The sequence below is a fragment of the Oxyura jamaicensis genome, chromosome 1, assembly GCF_011077185.1.
Source record: "Oxyura jamaicensis isolate SHBP4307 breed ruddy duck chromosome 1, BPBGC_Ojam_1.0, whole genome shotgun sequence".
In the NCBI taxonomy this organism is placed as follows: Eukaryota; Metazoa; Chordata; class Aves; order Anseriformes; family Anatidae; genus Oxyura; species Oxyura jamaicensis.
This window is the reverse complement of record NC_048893.1, coordinates 149784678-149808673: the sequence shown is the minus strand read 5'-3', so window position 1 is coordinate 149808673 and position 23996 is coordinate 149784678. Positions and strand designations below refer to the sequence as shown.

At 39.7% G+C, this 23996-nt stretch overlaps 1 protein-coding gene across 5 annotated transcripts in view; it reads left to right on the top strand.

Moving 5' to 3' along the window:
- FARP1 (FERM, ARH/RhoGEF and pleckstrin domain protein 1) overlaps positions 1-23996 on the top strand; it is a 207888-nt gene that overhangs the window by 144224 nt on the left and 39668 nt on the right. For 4 of the 5 annotated variants that reach the window (XM_035319022.1, XM_035319011.1, XM_035318993.1 and 1 more), the window contains exons 5-13: positions 316-394; positions 2695-2792; positions 7424-7538; positions 8705-8852; positions 11687-11782; positions 12292-12455; positions 13969-14037; positions 14825-14900; positions 16676-16916. In XM_035319022.1, the coding sequence (XP_035174913.1) occupies positions 316-394; positions 2695-2792; positions 7424-7538; positions 8705-8852; positions 11687-11782; positions 12292-12455; positions 13969-14037; positions 14825-14900; positions 16676-16916 (1086 nt within the window). The remainder of the gene's footprint in view (positions 1-315; positions 395-2694; positions 2793-7423; positions 7539-8704; positions 8853-11686; positions 11783-12291; positions 12456-13968; positions 14038-14824; positions 14901-16675; positions 16917-23996) is intronic. The other variant, XM_035319002.1, reaches the window with a different exon arrangement.

Genomic DNA, 23996 nt, shown 5'->3' with positions numbered 1-23996 from the left:
TTTATTGGATCAACTGATAAAATTACTAAAACCAGACTTGGTTTTGGCAGAGTATCCCTCCACCAAGTGTCTGTTCTATTTTATTGTGCTTATTCATTGTTCTATTTCATTGTGTTTATAGCTTTATTGTATAAATGTTATTTTGCCATTTCTAAATAACCTGAAGAGCATCAAAAATACTGACAAAGGATGGGAGGTTAGTGTGCACATGTATGCACTGCAGATTCCATGTATCCCTTGTGCATCATTCTGTGTCATAAAATTTGGCCAGCATGTTACAAACGTATCACTAACTTCCTTTGATGTTTCCCCTAGGACCGAAGCATGTTGTTGTAAAATTTGTGGTAAAATTCTTCCCACCTGACCACGCTCAGCTGCAGGAGGAATTGACAAGGTTGGTAGTTGTGTGACCGTATTTTTTTTCTGTTAAATTGCTGGTGGGCAGAGGGGAGAACACGGGATCTGAGATCATAGGGTGAGATGATGGGATCAATGGCTCCCTCTCCAAATTAACTTGATGTTATTTCCCCACCATTGAGTGCCCCAGGGGCACTCCTCCATGCTGAGGGACACGTGTGACTCTACAGTCACATTTGGGACAAAGTAGTTGTTCTGCAGGAATTGCCAAGTTGAGGCAGCTGGGGGACCTTATTCGTGTAGCCAGTGCAATTGCCAAAGGACTGTGTGGCTGAAAGTGGAACTTGAGAGATGCAGAAATGGAAAAGAGAGGGAATAAAATGAAGAGGAAAGTAGACAAGGACAGACATGTATTTCTTAAAGATAGAGTTCCTTAAGGATGTGTTTATTTTCAGGCTCTTTAGAAACTTGATTTAAGCTCTAAATTTCATGCTGTGTTGGCATGGAGAGATGGATTGTATTTCTCTGCAAGTCAATACATATATGAGGGACCTACTAAGGTTTTTCATTAGCAAGGCCTTTCTTTTAATTCAAAAACACTCCATTTCATTACAGTATTTTATCACTGAAACTTGTCAACTCTTTATCAGGTCTACAGTTAATATTTTTGTAATTACATTTTTTTCTGTTCTGATTCAGTATTTTCATTATTAGTTTTTACTTTTAATCTTCCCATAAGGTGTCATCATCTTTTACAAGGAGCTTTTATATCTGCATAACTTGTTTCATAAAGAACAAGTCCACCTTTGTGGTGTTCTGTGTTTATCTCTGTCTTGGTTTGGTAATAGAGCAAAGGAAAGGAAAAAAAAAATGATTCAGAACTCTTACTTGCTCAGGCAGAGAAAAGTAGAAAAGTAGGAAGAAGGAATATTTTCTTGAAAGACTGAGTAAAAGTAATAAAGGAATGAATGAAAATTCACGTTGTTATGTTACTAATTATGCATTCTGTTTCTGAGTAGATATTCTGCATATCAGCTGCTTAGAATGTGTGCTGTAAATTGATTTTTGGTGATCTGTTTCTGTGCCTGGAGACGTGTCTCTGAATCTTAATGACTTTTTTGGTTAGATTTTAAATGTGTGTGCTAGGGACCTTGAATGTATGTACACAGCAGTGTGTAAGATGTGAAAGAATTTCCACAGGGAACCACTTCTTCAGTTGGAGAGCAGAGAATATAATACTATTGTGCTTTATTCTTCAACTAGGGTGAATTTTGTATGGCAAGGCAGATGTCTGGAGGTTTCAAAAGGATGTTACTTAGATCTGCTATATTATTTCATGTACTGTGTATGTTAGCTTCCATACTCTCAACTCAGTTTGCATTTTTTATTTAATTTACCTACATCTCATTCAGAAATTCATGGTTCAAATGAGAGTTTCTCACTGAATATATTAAAATACAGTAAATTAGTTAGTAAAAAATAAAAATAAAAATACAGTAATTAGTAAAAACTGTTGAGATCCTAGTATGAATTCCCCAGAGGAACTGTGGTCATCGGAAGGCTTGTTAAGTAAGGTGCCTGTCCAATTTGGGTTACATACCAAGTGTAGAGGAAATGCCCACTATTAGGCCTTTTTTTTTTCCTAGGGTTGCATTTGTTATGGAGTGGAACTAAGATATTTTAAGTCCTGTAGAAGCTAGAATAAATGTTAAATGTCGAAATAGTGTGGACCTGTGATGTCCATGCCACACAGGCTATTGATGCAGAATTGCCCTATGTGGCTTGTTTGGAAGTGAATATGTTAAATATGGCTGGTGGTGGTACAGGTAATGGGGCTGCAAAGTATCAGAGCTAGCTAGAGTAGTACAATGACGATCTTGCTTCTCATTTCCAGGTGGGTGCCAGGGTGGAAACTTTACAGTTCCCCTTCTATTCTACATGAACTTAGTGATAACTCTAAATCACCGGTTTATCTGGTGTTTCTTCATAGTTACAAGCAGGTCCGTTATCTTGTGCTGCTTGTGGTGCAGTTGCTGAGCACGTAATAGCTGTCACGTTTACTTCCATTGCCACTTCCAGATCTCATTGATCTCATTAAAACAGAGAGAAAAGGGGGGAGAGAGAGAGAGATACCATGGTTCTGCATAGCAGCGACCATGTAAGACTCTAGTGGCTGTAACACAGTACCTGTTACATTTTATGTAGCCTCTAAACTTAGGAAATTCAGATCACTTCTGTAGATGCCAAAAAGTGAGAGGAACCTGTTGCAAAAAAATGGATACTTTTCCATCTTTCCCTCCTGCTCTGTGTAACTCTTTGTTCATGTTTGTTTTGCAGGTACCTATTTGCATTACAAGTGAAGCAGGACCTGGCACAGGGAAGGCTAACGTGTAATGATACCAGCACTGCCCTCTTAATCTCACACATAGTACAGTGTAAGTTTGCTTCTTTCTTCTTTGCAGGAGGATAAACAGGATGGGCGTGTTTTGCTGCATTACCTGTTAGCAGCTGCTAGGAGACAGGCTTAAGCCATATGCACAATTTATTATGACTGTATAATAGCATTAAAATACAGAAAAATTACTCTCATAAATAAAATCGAGCTCCTGGACAGCAGATTTGCATTTTTAAAGCACAAGTCTGATGGTCTGCCTTGAATCCTTTTAAAAGCAGACTTTGCAGGCAATAACAAACAGGATGAATTCTCCTGAATTCCTGCATCATTATTCATATTTAACCTTGTATCATGTCAGCAGAGCATTCAAATTCCTGGAGATCTGTATGTTGTCTAGAGAATGTAGTAAATAAACATGCTTAGAATACCAGACTAAGGCACAGTCCTACGAGGACACTGATAGGAAAAAAAACAACAACAACAACAACAAAAAAAAAGTAGATTTTAAGCTTTTCTTTTTAATTGCGAAGTATGCACAAGTAGACTCATGCATTAACTTTGTTCACCATATCGAAGCTCCTTTTAGCTTCAAAATAATTTGAATGGCAGTGAATGCTTTCAATTTCAAGACTTTATTGAGAGTAAGAGTAGGAAAAAACACTTAGCAGCATGTCTGATGGTCATAGTAGACTATTGTTTTGAATGGTCATTGTACGATTCAGTATTGCATATTTCCAGTGAAATGCTGTTGTGTGGAAATTGCAGTCAACAAAGGTGTTCAGAAGTTCTTTTGTGATGAATAAAAAATTTTGTCATCCTTTGTCATAGTCTGAGCGTTAGGTTAGTTTCTCATCAAGTGCTGTTGGAAAGGCAAATATTGCATGGTTTTCTGTTTGGCATGGTCATCACTGCCCAGTGTGCCTGAGGAGCAATAAAGGGCTCTACAAGCAGCCTCTGTGAAATTTTGCATGCCTCAAACCATTTGAAAACAGAGTATTTTTTGCAGCAGACTTAAATATATATATATATAATCCTTAGCTAGCAAGCTTTTCATGTCTTAGTTTTTCCTGTTACGATGTCCAGTATGCCAGCTGTAGTTCTTTCCTTGATAAAGCTAATTCTAACTTTCTCGCATCTCAAGGAAAAAATGTCTTGATCATTTTGGGGAAATGGAGTATGGTTTGTTACACTGCATTCTAGGAGGGCGGGTCTTCCTACTGGATGTCTGTGCACATAAGAAAGATGCTGGGGAGAGGATACCCTAATACACGTGTCTGTCATAGAGATGCAGCTTTATGATCACTCTCTTGAACTCTGCTATTCTGTGTGTGTTATTTTCTGTACAACTTCTACTTAGATCTTCGTTCATGTCTTACTCTTATTGATTATTCAATTAAATTCTTTACTGAGCCATCTACAGTTCTGGTGCCTGAGTGCAGTAGTTGCTGAGTGCAACTACTAGCTTGTTTTCCTAAAGCAGCAGCCTGAAAGGATAAAACCTTTCACCTTTACAAGTTTTCTCTTTCCCTTTCCCATCCCTGCATAGTGAAATTTCAGTTTTACCGAGTGTTTTTCAGAATTCCTCCATCATACACTTGGCCATTCCCCCCAAACATGCCCATGCAGGCATACAAGAATCTTTCATTTTAAAGTGTACAAAAGTGTCAAATCACCACCATTGCTCTTATGCTGCTGAGATGCATTATACTGAATCATGTAATTTTCCTCAATTTTTGGAAATGATCACGGTGCTCTTGAAATCGTTTTAGTTCTTTGTCCCTTCACCTGTGAGCTTGATGTGCAGATTGATTTCTGAATTGTGATTTTAGGAATCAAGTAGTACTCTCCTTCTGAAGCGTAAGGTAAGATACTTCTGTACTGAAAGAAAACGAGTTTTTCCTTCTTGTCAGAAGGAGAGAGGCAAGAGATTCATATGCAGAGGTGAGATGGTACCCACAGAATCTGACCTGACGCTTTGGGCAGAGGGATGTGGTGCCTCACAGTGCCCCTATAGTCTTGCTCCCCTTGCCATCTCCTGACTGCAACTTAGACTTTTTTTGATGTTTTTTACCCACCCCGTTTTTGTGTGACAATGTTTGCTAGAAACCTGACCTAGAACTTTGTGACCGTCTCATTTATTCATCCATTCTGTGTCTCGTGAACATTTTTTCTATGAAAATTTGCTTTGGTAAGAGTCCGTAGCTGTGTCTGACCCACATGGCTGTCTTTTGTATCTATTTTCTCTCTGGCTTATTACTTAGGAGCTAAAAAATATTACATATTTGTCTGCAACAAAAATAAAACTTGGCAGCTGATAAGAGTAATGATATCAAAGTGGAAGGAATGAGAATGCAGGAGATGAGCTATTGTATGTCTTATCAATGCTGTGCCTCCTGGCAGTTTCCGTGGGGGATATCTGATTCCAAGCACCTTTATATTATGTGTGCAAGCTTATGCCAATGTTATAGCCTGTTATTTTTTATGAAATCTAATATGACAGCAAATAGGTTTCTGTTAAATTAGCATGTATATTACAGAACGAAATTTATAGTTGAAACATTGTGTTTAAAAACACCTTAAAAGCTTTGTAGAAAGTGTTAGAAGTGAGAGGACACTTTGATACAGCAGATGTGTAAGGAAGACAGACTGATTAAAGGGAAAGAGCTGAAATATAAAGCATTACACACATCAGAAGTTCTAATGCTGACAGAATACAGAGAGTGGGGTAAAGCACTTGCAAGATAAAATGGGAGCATCAGTGGGAATCAATCTTTGGCTAAAACACATAGGAAGATTTTAAAGAAGACTTACATGCAAGGCTGGTAATATTCAAAATACAACTCCCTATTTTTCTAGAGGGAGTGCTACTGGAGAGAAATTTCAGATGGAGAAGGAGGTCTGGGGAGAGATGAAGGAAAAGATGCTGAGTACGAGGTCAGAGAGAACACATTCAGAAGCAATTAGAAAGCCCAGAGGACAGTTTTGATAATGGATTTGCAGCTGACAAATGCAGAGAACATTATAGAAATCATGTAGTGGTGAAACAAGTCATACGTACACTTGGCTCCAAAGAAACCCCTACAGAAGGTGGAATAAGTACATCTATGTACAGAAATCTGCAAGGTGTGAACTGCATTTTAAAGAGCCTAGGTCCATGCCATTTGAGGTGTTGGAAATGTAGACAGGCTTATGTCCTTAGTAAAGAGGAGAAACTTAGTTTTTTGAGTGAGGGTTGAAAATGTTCCCCAAAGATTTGAGTCACTGGGGACATGTAAAATTGGAGTAACAGAGCTGTGTCAGACATGGGGATGAGAGGGACCTTTTTACAAAGGAGAACTTTCAATTTCTCTGTGGTATGTCTGTAGCCACTTGTCTCAAGGAGCAGATGAGATGAGGAAGGGGGTTGAAATCAGGCAATCTCAGTTACCAACTCTTCCCCACCTCTGACCTCTGCAGCCTATTGGGATGAAAGGTTACCACTCTGTCATTCAGAGATGCTTTGGTCCTCATCTTCCTTGTCGACATGAGTTTATTGCTCTCCCCTCCACATTTGCAGGTATATCTGCTAACAGGCAAACTTTTGTTAGAAATCAGCTGCACTGTTTTACGCATCTTCTTAAACTTTTATTTTTTTTCTAAACCATCTCATTTTGGACAAAACTGATTTAAGAGATCATTTACATGGCCAGAACTGAGGTGAGGATGAGGCAAAGATGTGAGCTTGGGTCTGTGATGTCCTATGTTAGCTACAGAATGATACATGTGACTGCAGCCTGGATTTAATTTGACGGAGCTGCGTTTTAATTTCACCGACATTATTAAGGTAGCAGCCTTTGTTGTAGCATCATTCGCATTATTCCGGCAGGTCTGCAGGCAGCGGGTGCTACCTCAGTCTGTGCAAAGCCTAATAGCAAGATTTTTCAGAAGCATTCCAAGAATAGTAGGCAACAAGATAGTAATCTGGCACCCACACATAGATTGCCTGGCCCCCTACCCCCTGAAAAAAAGGAAATCTCACTGAATGGGCTGCAAAATGGAAGGTGGGTGTGACATACTGTTGCACACACGTTATTGAATAACTGCAACAGATGGGAGCAACTTGGAGGAGGAGGGAGACAGAATGTGTCTCAAACTGCTGCAAAATTAGTGGAAGACAAATGTTTCATAACCCGCTGAATTTATGCATTCATTCAAACACGCAAATAAAACATTCTCGTCAGATTTCCCTCCAGAGATTACAGCATGGGGCATGGGCATTGGGAGGAACTTGTGCTTGGCTGCTCTGCATAACGGACCTGAGCACCACCATGCATAAGAGAGACGGCTGGGTTCTGCTGGGTTACTGCTGTTCTCCCTGTCACCCCACTTGATCCTGCACACAAGTCAAGGCAACACTGTGATGGCTTCCTTTGTTCAATTGACATCCAACATCTACTTACGTGGTTGTGGTGGATCGGAGGAGTCCTTGGGCTGTTTCTTACATCTCTGATACTCAAAGATGAGAAGGGAGGAATGCCTGGAAGATAAAATAGTGGGAGTCTGAGCCATGAAACCATGGCATGGCTTACAGCAACCTGTGATTGCTTCTCTGCCCTCTTCCCAGCCTGAATTGCCTGAATAACTCAGATTTAATTGAGTGTTTTAATAGACTTTTCTTAAAATTCTCCATAGCTGAGATTGGGGATTTTGATGAAACCATAGATCGTGAACACTTAGCGAAGAACAAGTATATACCTCAACAAGAAGCACTAGAAGACAAAATCATGGAATTTCACCGTAATCACATGTAAGACTTTTTAAATTATTATCAGCCTTCTTTTCTTTTAATGTAATTCTAACTGTAAATACATCCTAGATTGTAAGTACAAAAGAGACTTGGGCTTCTGGGTTTTTCAAAGGTTACTTCTCAAAAAACGTCCAAGCCTGTGAATTTCCTGAAGGTTACAGCTGCCTTTATCCCATCATCATAACAAGAAGTTTAAAGAGCAATTGATTTTGATATTCATTCAAGCATGTCATTATTTTACAGTCTATTTCATCCAAAATGCTTCACTGATGATTTTGTGCATGCAGGTATGATTGCAAATGATGACTGATCAGTCAGACACTTGTGACAGTAGACTTTTTGATTTCAAGGACATTGAATGTTGTCTTTTCAACTTTCCATGCTGTATTTAGAGATGGATGAAGAAGAGGTTTAATGACAGTTCTAGGAAAAGCACAAAGTGCTTGCAGAATTAGGGATTTGGAGGAACAGCATTCGAGGTGACAATGCTTGGTGTCCCAAGGCCTGGAAAAAAATAGAAAAGAATTAAGAATAAGACATATAAAAGCGGAGGGCTTTTTTGCTATTGAAAATTGAAAACACTTCAAGACTTGAACAGTTTCAATTTGACCTAACTGGAGTTAGAGATGAGTGCTAGGGAGCTCTACTGCAGTAATAATCAGAATTTTTGCACAATTTAGTTTTGAGGAATTCAGTGCTTATGGGTTCCTAACATTTATGCTAAGATACTCATGTCTTCTGTTTTACTTTCATTTCTGTATGCATTCACATTTACAATGAACAACATCCTTACAAACTTCTATTTATTTATTTGTTTATTTTAGGAATATAGTATGTTGTTTCATTGGAAAAAATGGAGTAAGAGTGACTTCTGTTAATGGCTCTAAATCTAACTCTTTCAGGTGTCTCAGAATTGGAGTGATCAAAATTTCTAATAGAAAATTTCTAGACTCTAAAATCTGTGGATTTTTTTGTATTGGTCTATAGTAAGATAAAGTTGTTCTAGCTGATCAAAAGTTTGTGGAGGTAGAAGAAACATAGAGATGTAATACTCCTGACAGATTTCAGTCTCTGTGATAAAATGTCTCTTTGTTCTCCGGAGGACCTGTTGATGTCTATTAAAAGGTGTAAAGAATCTGTGTGTCTTTTCTGTTTTGTTTCTCAAGGGGACAGACACCAGCAGAGTCTGACTTCCAGCTTTTGGAGATTGCCCGTCGGCTGGAGATGTATGGAATACGCTTGCATCCAGCCAAGGACAGGGAAGGGACGAAAATCAACCTGGCTGTTGCCAACACTGGCATTCTGGTGTTTCAGGTTAGAGCTGCTCAGCGTGTGACTTTGCACTTTATGAAGCAGAGAAATCTCTTACAGCAAAAAGAATTCAAGATCTAAACCATATCAGAAATAATTTGGTTGAGAAAAATCAGGAATTTCCATTTTTTTCTAACAATAACCTTAAACCTTTTATAGCTTCACTAGGTCTTTAACTTCCAGGGACTTTTACCTCGTCTACACACACAGACTGGAACTTGATCTTTAACCAAGATGCTGTTCAAAATGTAAACTGATCCACAGCTCACAATATGCAAGTTGGTCATGCTGATACCTCCTGCTTAAAGGAGCAGGCAGGTCTTGCAGGCATGGTGTATACTAAATGGTTGTGAAGCAGGGACAAATAAAACAGATGGAGCACAAGGAGAAGGATGCTGGAAGTACATACAAGCTTTCTGTACTGTTATTTTTTTCAGTTAATTTTTTCAAAGTTTTTACAATATTCTTGGCCAATCTGCCTTTTCTGCGTCCATGAATCCTTCCTCTTTCACTAAAAGGCCCGAAGTAGTTTTCCTTAGATTTCTTTCCTCTCCTCTCCCACCCCAGTCAGCCTAGTACATATTCATGAATCATCATTAACAAATGTATCGAGTTTTTATTCTCCAGTTCCTTTTAGGTAAATAACAAATTGGGCTTTTACAGTTGTGAAGGTACAGATAGTCAGCTGGTGTAAACTGCTTTCACTTCAGACAAGCTTATGTCTACTAGCATCCTAAATGCCTCTTTCTGTACTGTGTTAAAAGCAGTAAGTGAACTGTTCTTTAAAATGTCCATTGTTATAAGCATCAGAAAAGACTACTCACTTTGATTGATTGACATCAGTTAAAGTAGTACAGTTTCCAGCCTTAAGAGGACTTAAAAGTACTTTTCATTTAAAAAAAAAGCAACAAATGAACCCAGAAATGTCTGACCCAAATGCTCAAAGATCTAAATTAAAAAACAACAACAACAACAACAACAAAACTTTAAAAACCCTGAGCAGCTAAATGGGTTGACAGTACAGCTACAAAACTGGAGCATAGTTTTAAGCATGAGAACATGAGGATATTGTTAGAAATGCCCACAACTCAAATAATTGTATGTTCAGGCCCTTCCCTGCTCTCCCACAGTATCTTCATCAGTTGAATTAATGAGTTGCAAAGCTTTATAAATGAAGGCTGTCTTACAGCTGAAAGAACATATCTACACAAAACATCATGGGCCTCGCTGAGTCCCAGCAGACAGCTGGGATTCTTCCTTGGGCTGAAGGCCCAAGGCCTGATTTGTACAGCTCTGAAATTCAGTTGTCTCTTCTTGTCGTAAAATCTTTGAGACTTTCAAAGAGGGCTTGGCTGCACTTTCAGAAAAGCTTGGAAACTTTACTGGATCAAACTCAAGATTGAGAGCTGAGAAGGAAGCTGAGGTCGGTCTCTGACCTAGCAATTGGAGTCTGGCATGTCAGCTTAGGGCTTCATTCAGGCAGTTCATAGGCAGTTCACCTTAAGCTCATCTGTTCATCATGGATATGGCTGAGAGAAATTGGCCATGCATATGGCTGAGAGAAATATAAAGACCTCATTAGAACAACATCAGTATAAAATCAAAATAAAGGTTCACTCATAAATGGCATAAGCAGTAGGTATACAGACTTACTTTAAAGCCTGACGTTTATTTAGAAATCAGTGTTGGTGCTGCTGAATATTGTAAAGGAGGTTAGTTATCAGATTGTTAGACAGCAGATTGACTTAGCAGAAATCATCACACTGTCACTACTCCTACATTTGTCTGGTGACGGTGCCCAAATCAACATGGGTTTCTGCATTTAGCTATGATCTAGTCGCTGTTCTTTGAAATGTCTGCACTGTGCTGTAGGCATACGTGTCTCGAAGTCTTTGCTGGACAAACTGGTATAATGAATATTTTAAAACAATGCCTGCAATTCTAACGTAGAGACTCCTCACCTACAAAGAAAGGCTGAGAGAGTTGGGGTTGTTCAGCCTGGAGAAGAGCAGGCTCTGGGGAAATCTTGTTGCGGCCTTCCAGTACTTAAAAGGGGCTTATAAGAAAGGTGGAGAGAAACTTTTTACAAGGACATGTAGTGAAAGGACAAGGGGTAATGGTTTTAAACTAAAAGAGGGTAGATTTAGTTTAGAGATAACAAAAAAAATAATCTTAATTATGAGGGCAGTGAAGCACTGGCACAGGCTGCCCAGAGAAGCTGTGGATGCCCCATCCCTGGAGGTGTTCAAGGCCAGGCTGGATGGGGCTTTGGGCAGCCTGGTCTGGTGGGAGGCAGGGGGTTGGAATTGGGTAATCTTTAAGTTCCCTTCTAACCCACACCATTCTGTGATTCTGGAGCATAGAGCTAATGATGTAGTGGCTGGGAATTACTAGTATTCAGGAGAAATTTCCTCTCAGGCTTGCAATGAGCTTTTTTTTTTTTTTTTTTTTTTTTTTTTTTAAGTGTTTTCTGACTTTCAGAAATAGGTAATTTATTTAGTTTCCTTTTACTTTTGTTGCTCCATATGAAAGGTCAAAATAGGCTACCTGTTTTGCAGAATGATACTGGATTGTATACTTTTCACATCTAGTCAGTGGACCTAGTCCTATAAATATGCAGGAATTTAACCATAACTTCCTGCCTTCAGTCACACCACCAAATGCTTATGGTTAAGAATGTCTGTGGGTGTTTGCACTACCAAAGGAGGAACGATAAGAAACACCGTAACTGCAAGTGAAGTGTTAGATGACTAATGTATGGCAAACTTTCTGTAGTGGTTTTGATTTCTCCATTCAGGTCTGTAATGCTTTAACTCTTCTGGCTTTGTTCTCTGCAGGGTCACACCAAGATCAACGCCTTCAACTGGGCTAAGGTTCGAAAGCTGAGCTTCAAGAGGAAACGTTTTCTTATCAAACTACGACCTGATGTGAATGTAAGTTCTTGTCAGGAATGTATGAAGCTGACAAAAGGTTGTTTGATGAATTTCTACTTGCAGATCAAGCAAGTTTTTATCACCTCAAGATAATTTTTAAATTAATTGCTCTTGTTCATTGCTGGTGTGTTACTGCATGCATCAAACTGGCATCTCAGGTGAGCAATCCCAGCTAAGGAAATGTAAACTGAATGTCAGAGTCTTCTTCTGACTGTGCCTCTGGTATTATATCGGGGTTCTTAAGTTATAGTATGTAAACCACCTCTTCACAGTACTGTTAAGAGCCCTGCTTTATCTCTGTCATAGTTGTCATAAAAAGGAAGCAATAGCTGTGATATTGCCAGGCAGGTCAATGATGTCTCAAAAAAGGAAGGATAGGGTCTGTTAAGTCTGAAAGCCCACGAGTCATGAAAAATCCCTTTTTGTAATATAGCACCAGCTTCACCAGTGCATCTCTGTAACGTGTTTTGCTTGCTTGCTCATATTGTGAATGCTCTTTCAACTTTCAGAGTTCATTCCAGGACACCCTGGAATTCCTTATGGCCAGTCGAGATTTTTGCAAGTCTTTCTGGAAGATCTGTGTGGAGCATCATGCCTTTTTCAGGCTGTTTGAAGAACCTAAACCAAAGCCCAAGCCTGTTCTTTTTTCTAGAGGTTCATCATTTAGGTTCAGGTGAGACTTGCTTTCTTCTTCTGACTTCATTGCCTCCCCATTTCAAAGTCACATCCATAATGATCAAGGATTAGGCCTATCATTTTCAGCTTCCCTTTTTGAAGTTGTAGTTTGTTTCTTTATGTCTTCCATTGCATCTTCTCAGCCAGAATAGTGCAGAGAACACTGGGAAAAAAGCCTGCATTCATTTTGTAGTAGCTGTTGTAACATAGCTTTCTGGAGGAGGTAAGATATGAGCTGTATTGGTTCCAGCTGCTTTTACACACACACACACCCACACATACACACACACACACAAAAAAAGAAAGTGTCCTAAGTAACACCAGCTAGTAACTCTTTGGACCCTCTGCTTCTAGGAGAGAAGCTAATGTGCCAGCTTCTTTGGGAAGCTGATACAAACTGAGCAACCAGAAACCCCTTCTTTGCCGAGATACTGTCCGTACACTATAGCTGCCTTGCACAAATACATGGTAGATATGGCCATTGTAACTCTCTTCCCACCTTGTTTCCTGCTGTCAAAGTAAATTAAGGTAGACAGACCTATATTAAGGTAAACAAGCTATTAATTTTTAAGTTTCTGCCAGAATAAATACAAAAATGTAGGTGCATTCTACTTACCTCCTGGTTTGGAGAACTGGTTTTGCCCACATCCTGCATTCATAGTGATCGGTGCTGCATACATGCGGTTACTTTTTTCAGACCTTTCAGTAATTTAGTTGAAAGCCTGTAATGAGTAGGAAGGTTTTTTCCTCTACTGAACATTCTTGAGGTGGAGGTTTCCTTTACTGCTCTCAGTTCCCTGTGGAGTTTGTATCTTTGCACAACTGGAAGTGCTGGGCTTTCTCAATACGTTTTTCTGGCATTTTCAGCAGAAGGGGAGAGTGTGAGTTCCAGCCTAAATATCTGCAGAAAATATATTTATGTTGAGTTGATGCAACTGAGCTGTGAAACACATTTCAGCAGCTTTCATCTTGGTTGCAGGTAGGAGGAAAGGCTGGTGATTAACTCTTGAAAGTAATGTTTATTTGATCATGAGAGTAAAACTTAACCCCTACTTTGTTTTCTGTTGTGGCGACTTAACAGTAATGTTGTACTCTACAAAGGGCACAGAACTGAATTTAATCAGTTCTGAAATCACATAGAATCACAGAATCACAGAGTCTTTTAGGTTGGAAAAGACCTCCACGAACATCAAGTCCAACCATTAACCTAGCAAGAAATAGCCAGCTAAGAACTGTCTTTTTTCAACAGCAATTTGCTACAAGAATCATAAGGTATCTCCATAGCAAAAAAAGAGGTAACATGCACGAAGGTAAAAATCTGTGTGTATATAACCAGGTCCCCTTTCTTGTGGTCTTACATGAGTTTCTGTTGATAGTGACAAATATTTTTCTGGTTGCTGTGGCTTCATATGGAGACCACATACATGTTTATGATGACCAGGTAGTATATTTTATTAAATGTGACAAATTCATTATCTCAGATTAGTAGTTTAACTGTGGTTTTCTTCCAGTGGACGGACTCAGAAGCAAGTCCTTGACTATGTTAAAGAAGGAGGGCACAAAAAAGTACAGTTTGAAAGGTGAGAGGAAAATAAATGAGCTACTCAAATATATATATATATATATATATATGTTTATTAAAGAAAAGTAGTGGTTCCCAAGTAGTTATATTCTAAGAGTTTAGCACCAGTACAAGTAAAAAATTGCTTCTTTGGTGGTTTTGACAGCTTGTCATTTGTATAATATCCCCTTGGTCCTGAGTATTTTGGCAGAAGTTTGCATAACCTATAGTTTATTTAAAATCAATAGTCTTCAATTTGTTTTTCAGCAGTGAATGCCCTTCCGTTGCAGGTAAATTCCTCTCATATTGATTTGCACCCTCTTCAGTGGGATTTGGTTAATATATGTTAGCAGAAAGGGATATAAATGGATTTTAAGTAAGCATATTCACCTGAGAATAAAAGAGAAGGTAACAGGAATAGGTATAGCCAACCTCAAGGGAGAGGTCTCCAGGGAAGGCATCCAAGTTGATAGAGACCATTCAGTCTGAACTCATCTTGCTTGTGGTGAGCTGAAATTCATGGCCAAAATGCCACAAAGACCATGACAAAAGTTTATTGCTAATGAGCTAATGACTCATGTTGTAGTGATAGACCACTTCTGCTTCAGTGCCCCTCCCTTTTCTTACAGTGGTATGTTTCCAACAAATAGCATGTTTAAACATTACAGAAAGGAGCATCTGTTTTGGACCAAATTCTTATGAAAGCCACTATTCAAAGTTTTTGTTTTCAAGGAGGCATGTGTCTTGATTCTTCTTTGTGGGAAAACTGAAATGGCTTCTTACTGTGATTTTCCTTTTATCTCCAGGAAGCACAGCAAGATTCGTTCCATCAGGAGTCTGACAACACAGCCTTCAGAACAGCATACAGAGGTGCCAAAACAAGTCAGTGATGTTGACGAAACCCTTCATCATGCCTTTTAAATATTTCTTGTTACATTACCCACCACAGATTGGCGTTTTGAAACTCTAGGAACATAGGTTTCTGCTCAGTTGCCACTTAAGTGGGAGCTCAGGAGCCCCAGGAGTTCAGGTTCCTCAGATGGAATGCGTTAATTTCCACTGTGGAACAGAGTTGTTTCCAGACAGCAAAACAAGCATAAATGGTGAGCTTGTCTGAACTGTACTAATGACCACCTGAAAAACTGTAGCCCATAGTATTATTGCAGGTTGTTGCTGGTGATTGCACTTAGGAAAAGTTCAATTCTTTTCCTTCACTGAGGAGTCTTAGCTGCCAATGACAAAATATCTTGTTGTATTAACAAGGGTTGAGATGAATTATTTCCTCAGAGAAAATGCAGCTTTGACCTTTTAAGCCATTATCTCTGGTAGATACCAAATGTGTTTGTCTTATGTTAATAGTAGTTATGTGTTAGGAGTTTACAAATACCGTAGCCCAGTAGAGGCAAGGCTGCAGCAGCTGCACGTTCCCAGGTCCAGCCAGTAGTAAGGCTGAGTGTGTATTTACAATAGGCAGTCAAACATATACTATATACTTATGTGTATATATATATAAACACTATATATATATATATATATATGCACACACATACATGCAGCCAGCCATATAGGTGAAAACAAACAGAAAACAACACTCACACAAACACAGGTAACACCAGAGGCCTCATCATATTCCACCCTGGCTGATCAGGATGAAAGTCCACTAGTGGAAAATATTTATACTTGCATAATACAGATCCCTCTAGTAAGGGTGTCCCCAGACGCACCCAACCATGGAACGATGGCTCTGCCGGGACAGTCCCCAGAGGAGCTCCATTTCTCAGAGTAGATTATTGGGGTTATTACCCCCCACCTGCCTCTGAACTCATCTGTGTTTGTGGAGATGAACCTTTTAGCACATAACTGTGCATGAGGTAGAGCAGGTAAATGCCAGGTGCAAGCTACTAGGTTAATATATTCAGGAATGTTTCTTGCACTTGACATTCCTTGCATTGCTTCCTTTTGATATTCACAGACCCTTTCATTCCTGAAAACCCAAGAAATTCAGAGAATTCTGCTATAAATTCAGCCCACGCCAAATATCTTTTAGCATTTTAATATTGCTAAAACAACTCAGGTAGACGGAGCATGACTATTGGTCAGATACTGGCATATTTCTGTTTGCAGAAAGGCCAGCCCCCAAACCAGTGGCAGGTGTGCTCCAGGAGTTGAATGCATGTTCTCCAAAGCCCACGCATGTCCATTAGAGCTTTTTTAGTATATGGAAGTAGGCCATGCAGAATTTGTCTTACATGTTAATCTTTTCTGTCCCTCCAGCTTCTCAGAGTAGTGTGAACAGGTTGATGTTCTTAGAGTATCAGTGGCTGCTGTAGGGTGCAGAAACACCTCAAATCCCCTTTTTTATATATTGCTGCATTTTGTCCCCCTCCTCTTCCCTTGCTCAGCTTATGTATTTTCCCCCATCATCTGTTCTTCAGGATCAGAGACCTCTTTTTTTTTTTCTTCTAATTCATTTTGAATCTTGGGTTACCTCTTCTGCTTTCAAGAGATTCCTGTGTTGCTGCAAGATGTATTGCAAAATTGTGGTGCATAATTACACATAGCCCTTTCCCTCTGGCTCCCTTCCCTCGCTCCCTATCCCTCCCCTCCCAAACCTCTTCCCTTTCTCTGTCCCTTGCCTTCCTTCTTTATCTTTCCAGAGCTCTAGCTTTGCCTATGGAGACGACAATGATGCTGCAGCAGTGCAGAGCTGCCGGCAAGGAAAGGAATTGAAAGCTTCAACAGAAGACACTGGACAGAACAAGAGCCCTTCCTTGAAGAAGAGCCCCAAAGAAGGTAGAAAGGTGGATGGAGCAGTGGTATCAACTGTGGAGGAAGAAGAGGAGGCCTCAAAGGACAGGATTCAGCAGAACAGACCTCAGTCACAGCAACCAAGCACAGGTCCAGCTTCCAGGGCTGCTCATGGCAGCAGCACCTCCATTCCTTTCATTGACTGCAGTGATGTAGATAGCGAGTATGATCTCCTCAGAGGACAAATAACCCGGTCATATTCCCAAACAAATGACAATTATGAGGGTGATTTGACCAGTGGTGCCTATATTCACTATAGAGGTGAAAATCTTAATAGAAGTAGATATAGGGATTCCTCAGCCTCTATAAAGTCTTCCCTGTATCTCTCTGAAGAGTACCTTGATGACAACCCACCTAATCTCTCCTTCTACTCTGGGGGAAGCCCCAGGATGCCAAGGCACAGCTCACTGGTGGACGAAATGTTTAGAGGGCCAGGGAGCCGTAGTCCACTGGCCACTCCGTTGCCTCCCAGTAGCAAAGGATCAAGCCCTAACATGAGCCTGAGCAGAACTGGCTCTCAGGGTTATGTCTCAGAAAATGGGCATGACTGCAGGGCAAGAACTGGGGAGGAAGACAGCCACGCCAGTAGCTGCCACGGGTATGGCAGATATTCTCCAGGTTCACAGCGGCCTCATGCACAGAAGATCCTAAATCTCTGCAATAAGTCAGCTACAGACCCATTTATCTTGAGCCAGATATCCTCAACCCCTGGGCAGGAATCCAGATCAGAAAGACATTGTAAAGGAGGCAGGGTGGCTAAGGTATCTTCTCCAGAAGGCAAGATGATGGCCAATGGTATGCCAGCTGGGGGACAGTCAAAGCAGAGCCCAGTCATGCAGTCGCTGCATGCCAGTGGCATGATGGATCACATGGCCGCGATCCAGATGATGGAGGGCTCCACCAGCAGTGGGACAGAATCTAGTGATTCTGACTCAGAGATCGTTAACCCCTTCACTCACCCCCTGGTGTTCGGAAATCCCATTGTGCTGAGTTCCTCTCCCATGCCTAGAAATAAATACTCCTTTGGAAGCCTTCAGCTTGAGGAGGAGGTGGAGGAGGATGTTTCTGTTGGCCTCAGTGATGAAGACGGTGTGCAGGTCTTCAGCTGCTAGGGAGTGAGGGAGAGAGGACCAGTGGATACCATGGGGCTCGTGAAGAGTGGCTGGTAATAAACTCAGACCAAGGGCTATTTCATATGTTACCCGTATACAAACCAGCCAGAGGAAAGGGAATATAGTAAGGATAAGTTTCAGTGAACCTTAACAGTAATTTGTCTGCTCTGAAAGACAAGAGGAGAGGAAAATCATTACTGATTTAGGTACTTTTGTAAGACTTTATGCACTCAACCTTTTTGAAGTCGTATTTTAGGTATATATCGTAGCTTGACACTTGACCAGTTACGTTGACAAAACAAACAAAAATGATACTACATGGGTACGTTGTGCTCTTTTGTATGTCTAGTACATTTTTTTTTTCCTCTCCTGTATAAGGAGAGCTACTTAAGAGTGCCTCAGTAGAGTTAGGGGGAAAAAAAATAAACTTACAGCCAAATGCAGGCAACTTGGTATTCAAGACCAAGGCTTGTTGAAATCTTGAAAAATGGTGGCAAATCTTTTCATAGCAAGAATGTGTTTAGTCTACTCATCTTCATAACCCATTTTGTAATCTTAACTGATGAGTTGAAGATACAAATTAGTCATCTGTGCAGGAACAATGACTCTATTGGCTCTTTATTCAGTGAATAAAAAACAAATTGCTATTCTCACAGGCTGATTTGGTGATGGAGGTTTTGAAACTCCAAACTCCTCCTTAAGCAAGAAGGATAACAAGATGAAAGATAAAATTCAAGTGAAAAAATAGATTGCATCAGCTCTAATTATGAGTGGTATGAGTATTATTTGCCAGGCAATCCTTTCTACCCTTTATCAGCGTGGTATAAAGATTAATTGCAGGAGAGTTGGTTTGTCTTTTTTCCCCTCGTTCTTTCAGTGGTATTATTCACAGAGACATCAAAGTTCTGTTGTGGGTGATTTTTTTTTTTTTTTTGGTGGGGTGGTTGGAGATGGTGGCTGTTTGATTTTTTTTTTTTTAATTTTTTTTTTTTTGCTTTGATCATGAAAAATCTTTATCTATACAATCTGTAGAGAATCCAATTAATCTGTCATAGACTATTCTTTGTAATAGTGCCACCTCATAATTTTTTCATTCCCTGACACAAAGAATGATGGGACTAGCTGTGGTCCAGGCTGATTGTTTTCAGTAGTGTACATAGACTAGCAAGGTTTTGGCACATGTGCAAAAAGACAGGGGGACTAATTCTTTTTAGGGGGACTAAAACTTCTTTTCACAGGCTAAAAGTATTGAGAATTAAGGCTGCATTCTAATAAAATCTGATTGTAGTTTCTCTGAGTTAATTAAAAAAAAAAAAAAGCAGAGGAAAGGTCTCCTGTATGGAAAGTATCCTGCAGTTACAGCTGGGAGGTGAGATGTGCTCTTTAACACTGGCCTTACTTTTAACTTTTATATATTGTTCTTGAGGGGGAAGGGGACTGAAGTTGAGTGTGTTAAGTGATGAACAGCGCTTACAGAACTGCAGGCCACTTGCAGCGATCTGCATCATGCTGTACATGAATGCAGCAGTGGTGAATCCACCCACATAAGTACTGATGAAAAAGTTACAGGACTTTGTAAATCTAGACAGTATAGAATGTTCAAGATCATTTTTAAGAAAATAATAAAATACAAAGTCTTTTTAATTTTTCTAATGCCTTGGTCTATGCACATTTTAATAGAGTTGAATCTGAGTGAAGGATATTTAAAAAGATGTCTACAGTAGTTTAGGCTTGTCTTGCTTTACTCTTTTTTCAGTAAAATATACTTTGTGTAAATGTAAGTTTTAATCTGCCCATCTACTTTAGTATGGTCGTTTTTAAAGATTAGATACCTCATTTTTGACCAGGAATTATTTTAAAGCGTCTCTTTAGGCAGTGATATTTTGGTGACAAGGAACACGGTTCTTTATTCCTGTAGTTAAAAGCATGACTATAGAAACAGGGAGATTTATAATTACAGGAAAGCTTGCTTGTATATTATTCTAAAAGAAGGTGTTTTGGATTTAGGATAGCTGTAAAATAATTGCCTTGAACTTTGCAATATTTAAGAAGGTATGTAGATAGTTGAAGCCTTCATTAACAGATACCGTGAGCATGGGGAGTATGTGCATGAGTCTCCTGATGATTTTTTTGCTGCCTGTACAGCAAAAGAACCAGCAGTTGTATTATACAGTAATAGCAATCTGGACACATGGATTAATTGCTTTGTTAGCCAGTAAAATTAGAGCTCAAGCAATGGGTTTTCAACAAAAGGATTTGCGATCTTGTTTCTGATACTTCACTGAAAAGTGAATAGGTTTCATAATGTTTAGATTTAAGTGAATATCAAATTTTGTAAGTGATGTTTACTTTCTTGCGTCCTTTCAAATACTGTTTTCTGGCCTGCTTTTCTTCTCTCACATGCCTACAAAGTTAATGGATTTATAATTCTTGTAAAACTAAATCTGCTAGTAGCTAGAGATAGCTTAGTTGCTAATAAAGTATCTCAGCAGCTTTTTATTTTTTCCTTTTGAATACTATCTTCAAAAATGAATCATGAGGATTTTTCTGCAACTATTTACTGTCATCTGGCATTTTTTCAATTTTAAATGTTTAAGGGTTTGTCATTTTGACATGTGGAATTTTTCCAGTTTGAAGGAATAAAGTTTGTAAATTACATAGGAAATAATTTAATTTAGGATTAAACATTTTGCAGCATTCTTATGTCACTGAAGTTCAGTTTAATATCATTAGACAAGCATTTAATTAAAAACAGTCTGTGGGCCAAATTCTTCTCCCATACATGTGGTTTCATATCTTGGGTGTTTGCCAGGAATGGTAAGCAAGAAAACAGTTTTAAATTGACATTTTCACATAGGGTCAGGTCCCTCAGAATGCATCTGGATGTTTGTTTCTGTGGGACAAAGGCAGAAGGACCTTAGAGTAAAGAACAGAAGCCTTTGGGGCAAGACTGCAGATGAGATGGAGAAACTCTTGTTCTAGTTCACAAAAGACACATCAGAAGAGGAGCCTATCAGTTCAGGTTAATCCTTGCAGGCATTGATAAATACACATACCCTGGTCAATGGTAGTGGTCTCAGCACACCCGTGTCTCAATTCTAAAAGAGGTATTTGTAGGCCAAGCAAAAGATATAATTCTCCCATCAGTTCCAGTAGATTTTGGAGTGTTACTATTGGCACTGTTGATTAACCATGCCAAATTTCTTATTCAAAAGAATTAACTTTCAAATCCCACACTCATAAGTGTCCAGATACCCTTAGGCAGTTGCTACAAACGAGGGAGCTGAATCAGCAAGATCTAGCAACTACATCTACTCTGAATGAGTAGTCCTGAGCTACCCATCCCCTGACCTTCTAAAGGGCGTGGAGTTAGCCTGTCCAGACTGCTGAACCAACGATGTCCACGTATTTGGGTGAATATGGAGTCCAGCTGCAAAAGCAGCATAGGGAGTTGTCCCAAAATAACACGCAGATGTAGCTAGCAATTTAGTCTATGGATACAAGGCACCCTGATTCCTTATTTGCTCTTCCAAGTACTTGACCACATTGAGTCTTCTACTACAGTGAAGGAGAAAAGTCATGTCAGACAATTGTAGGTTCTCTCCATCCCACCAGCAGCTCAAACATGCTGCGTCCTCTTGGGAACTCCTGGAGTTTCTTTTCTTACCTGCCTTTCCTGGGATCTGGCTTATCTCAGTGATCTGGGATACAAGATTTGGAAAGAAATTTGGCTAGGTTTAAGAAAATGTAATAGTGGCAAATTGACGTGGGAGCCAGGATCTGCACAGGATATTGCAGGTATAGTTTTGCATAATTGATATCTGAGTAGCCTAGACTGTACTGTTTGGGGTTTAAGGCTACATCCCCTAGTGAAAATATTCCTTATGCATGAGAGAGGAGTGTTCTCTGAGGATGATTTGTGCCTGGTACTACCATTGTCTCAAATCACCCATACCTCATAGGCCCGCCTAACAAGTACCATCCCATTAACCATGGTAGTGCATGCTAAATGCAAATTATATCAAATACTGTAAGAGAATTTTCTATCTATGAAAAATGCTGCGTAACTGAACATTTTTAAGTTTGCTATATTTGCATGTACATTACATGAGTTATATGGAGCTGAGATCAGTTATAAAGTAGATGAATGACCATAATGAAGGAGTTGCATGTTACTAATTTGAAATATGAAATCAATCTACCAGGTTAAGTCTAAAGGGCAGGCAAAATTAGACAGGATTTTCTCAAGCAGCCTCGGCAATGCTGAACATAATCATTAGAACCCAGTGAAGGGTGAAGAAATAATCTTCTGTGAATTAGTTCCCTAAATGGGGCTCATATCATTAGACCAGACTGCTTCAGGACACGTTTTATCCCCCTGAATATTTGTGTGACTGGTTTCTGTTTGCACAGATGTTTGTGGAGCAGCTTTTATTAGTTGAAGCAGCTGTGTTCCTTCTGAAGCAGTGGCTTTCATGCCAGAAGTTCCTGTCTGGCCTCTCTATCTGTACATGCAATTACTTGGTGGAGGCTGGAGAAAGCCAAATGGAAAATGGGGTAGACGGATCTAAAACCTCTTTATGGCTCCTTCTTTTCTTCACTTAGAAGTAGGGATGTTTCAGATTCTCTCTTCTTCTGTCCTATGATAAACACACCAACATGCAGAGCCTCCATACTCTACTAGAAATTTCTTCTGGGGGATTTCAGGGATGAGAAGACAAAGGGAGGGAGAAGAATAGGGAGTATTTTACATGCACTAAAAATATCTACCTTCATTTATTTACAGTTCCCTCTGGAATACCATGTTTTCCAGTCTTTTCCTGAGTTTAAAGCCCCAGTAGTTTCTTAAGGTCCTGCTCAGAGAGGGGGAATTGTGTCAGATAGTTGAAGGGACGGAACTGACCTGATTTTGAATATTGAAAACCAGTGATTCAGATCTCATCAATATGATTTATATGCAATTAGCATGAAGCGTGGCTATTTCTGGAACAGTTCTTCAACACAAGTAAGGATGTCTGGCCTATAAATCGTGTCAAATACCATGTTTGTTTAACTAGTCTCATTTGTCATAATGAAGCATTAGTCTGCTGTCAGAGGTGACTTTAGAATGAAATTTTAATTGCAGCAATTTAACTTATGATGAGGAACAAATTAACATTCCAAGTTTTTTCCCAACTTCCACGCACATGTGAAGTAGTTGCAGTTGGGTGTCACTTACCTTTGTGGACGAGGATGTAGACCAATGACCTTGTAGACTTTGCTCAGAAGTGTGATTGTCACCAGCTGGAAGGGGCAGTGAGTGTGAAGGAAGGAGGTTCTGTGTTCAGGCATGTATGAAGTGAAGGAAGCCAAAGCCCTTGTTAGTTTTCCAGTAACATACATCTCTCTGAATGATGTAGTTTCTTAAGGCAGCACCTGTACATTTTAGCGCTTCTCTTTCCTCTCCATTTAGGGGATCACTCCTGTTCTCCATACCAGATAAGAAAAACCCTAAGCGTGAGAGAGAACTTGAATATTCGGGAACAATTCTTAATATATATGCCATGCCTTTGTTAGCTGCTGTCAAAGACAAGTGGTAGGAGACCGCTCCTTTTGTCAGATACCCAGCTGCTTGTTGGTGTCTCCTACTCGATGATGATTTAGAGGTTTCTGACTGCAAGTGGCTGATGCACAGTGTTACCATCTGGAGGTCCCAAAGATGACACTTGTGTAAGTCTTCTCGAATGTGGGTGGCAGCTGACTTGCTTCAGTCAACCTACACTAGGGAAAATTCTTGCCAGTGCTGTCAGGTTCTGGAAAGGAAGGAAATATAAATTCCAGGAAATTAAAATGAACACAGTCTTTCTTACTCTACTCCAGTAATTTGTCAAGTTGCTGAATTATGCCTAGACAAGGATGTATATGGTATTTATTTATTTATAAGGGAAACAGCTCTTGTGCAACATGTGGATCCTGAACAAAACCATCTTCTGTGTTCTTCCCTACAGTTAGGCTGTGCAGTGCCATTGATATTTTGAAGTACGAAACTTTGCTTAAAAATCAAAGGCATAATAGGAGT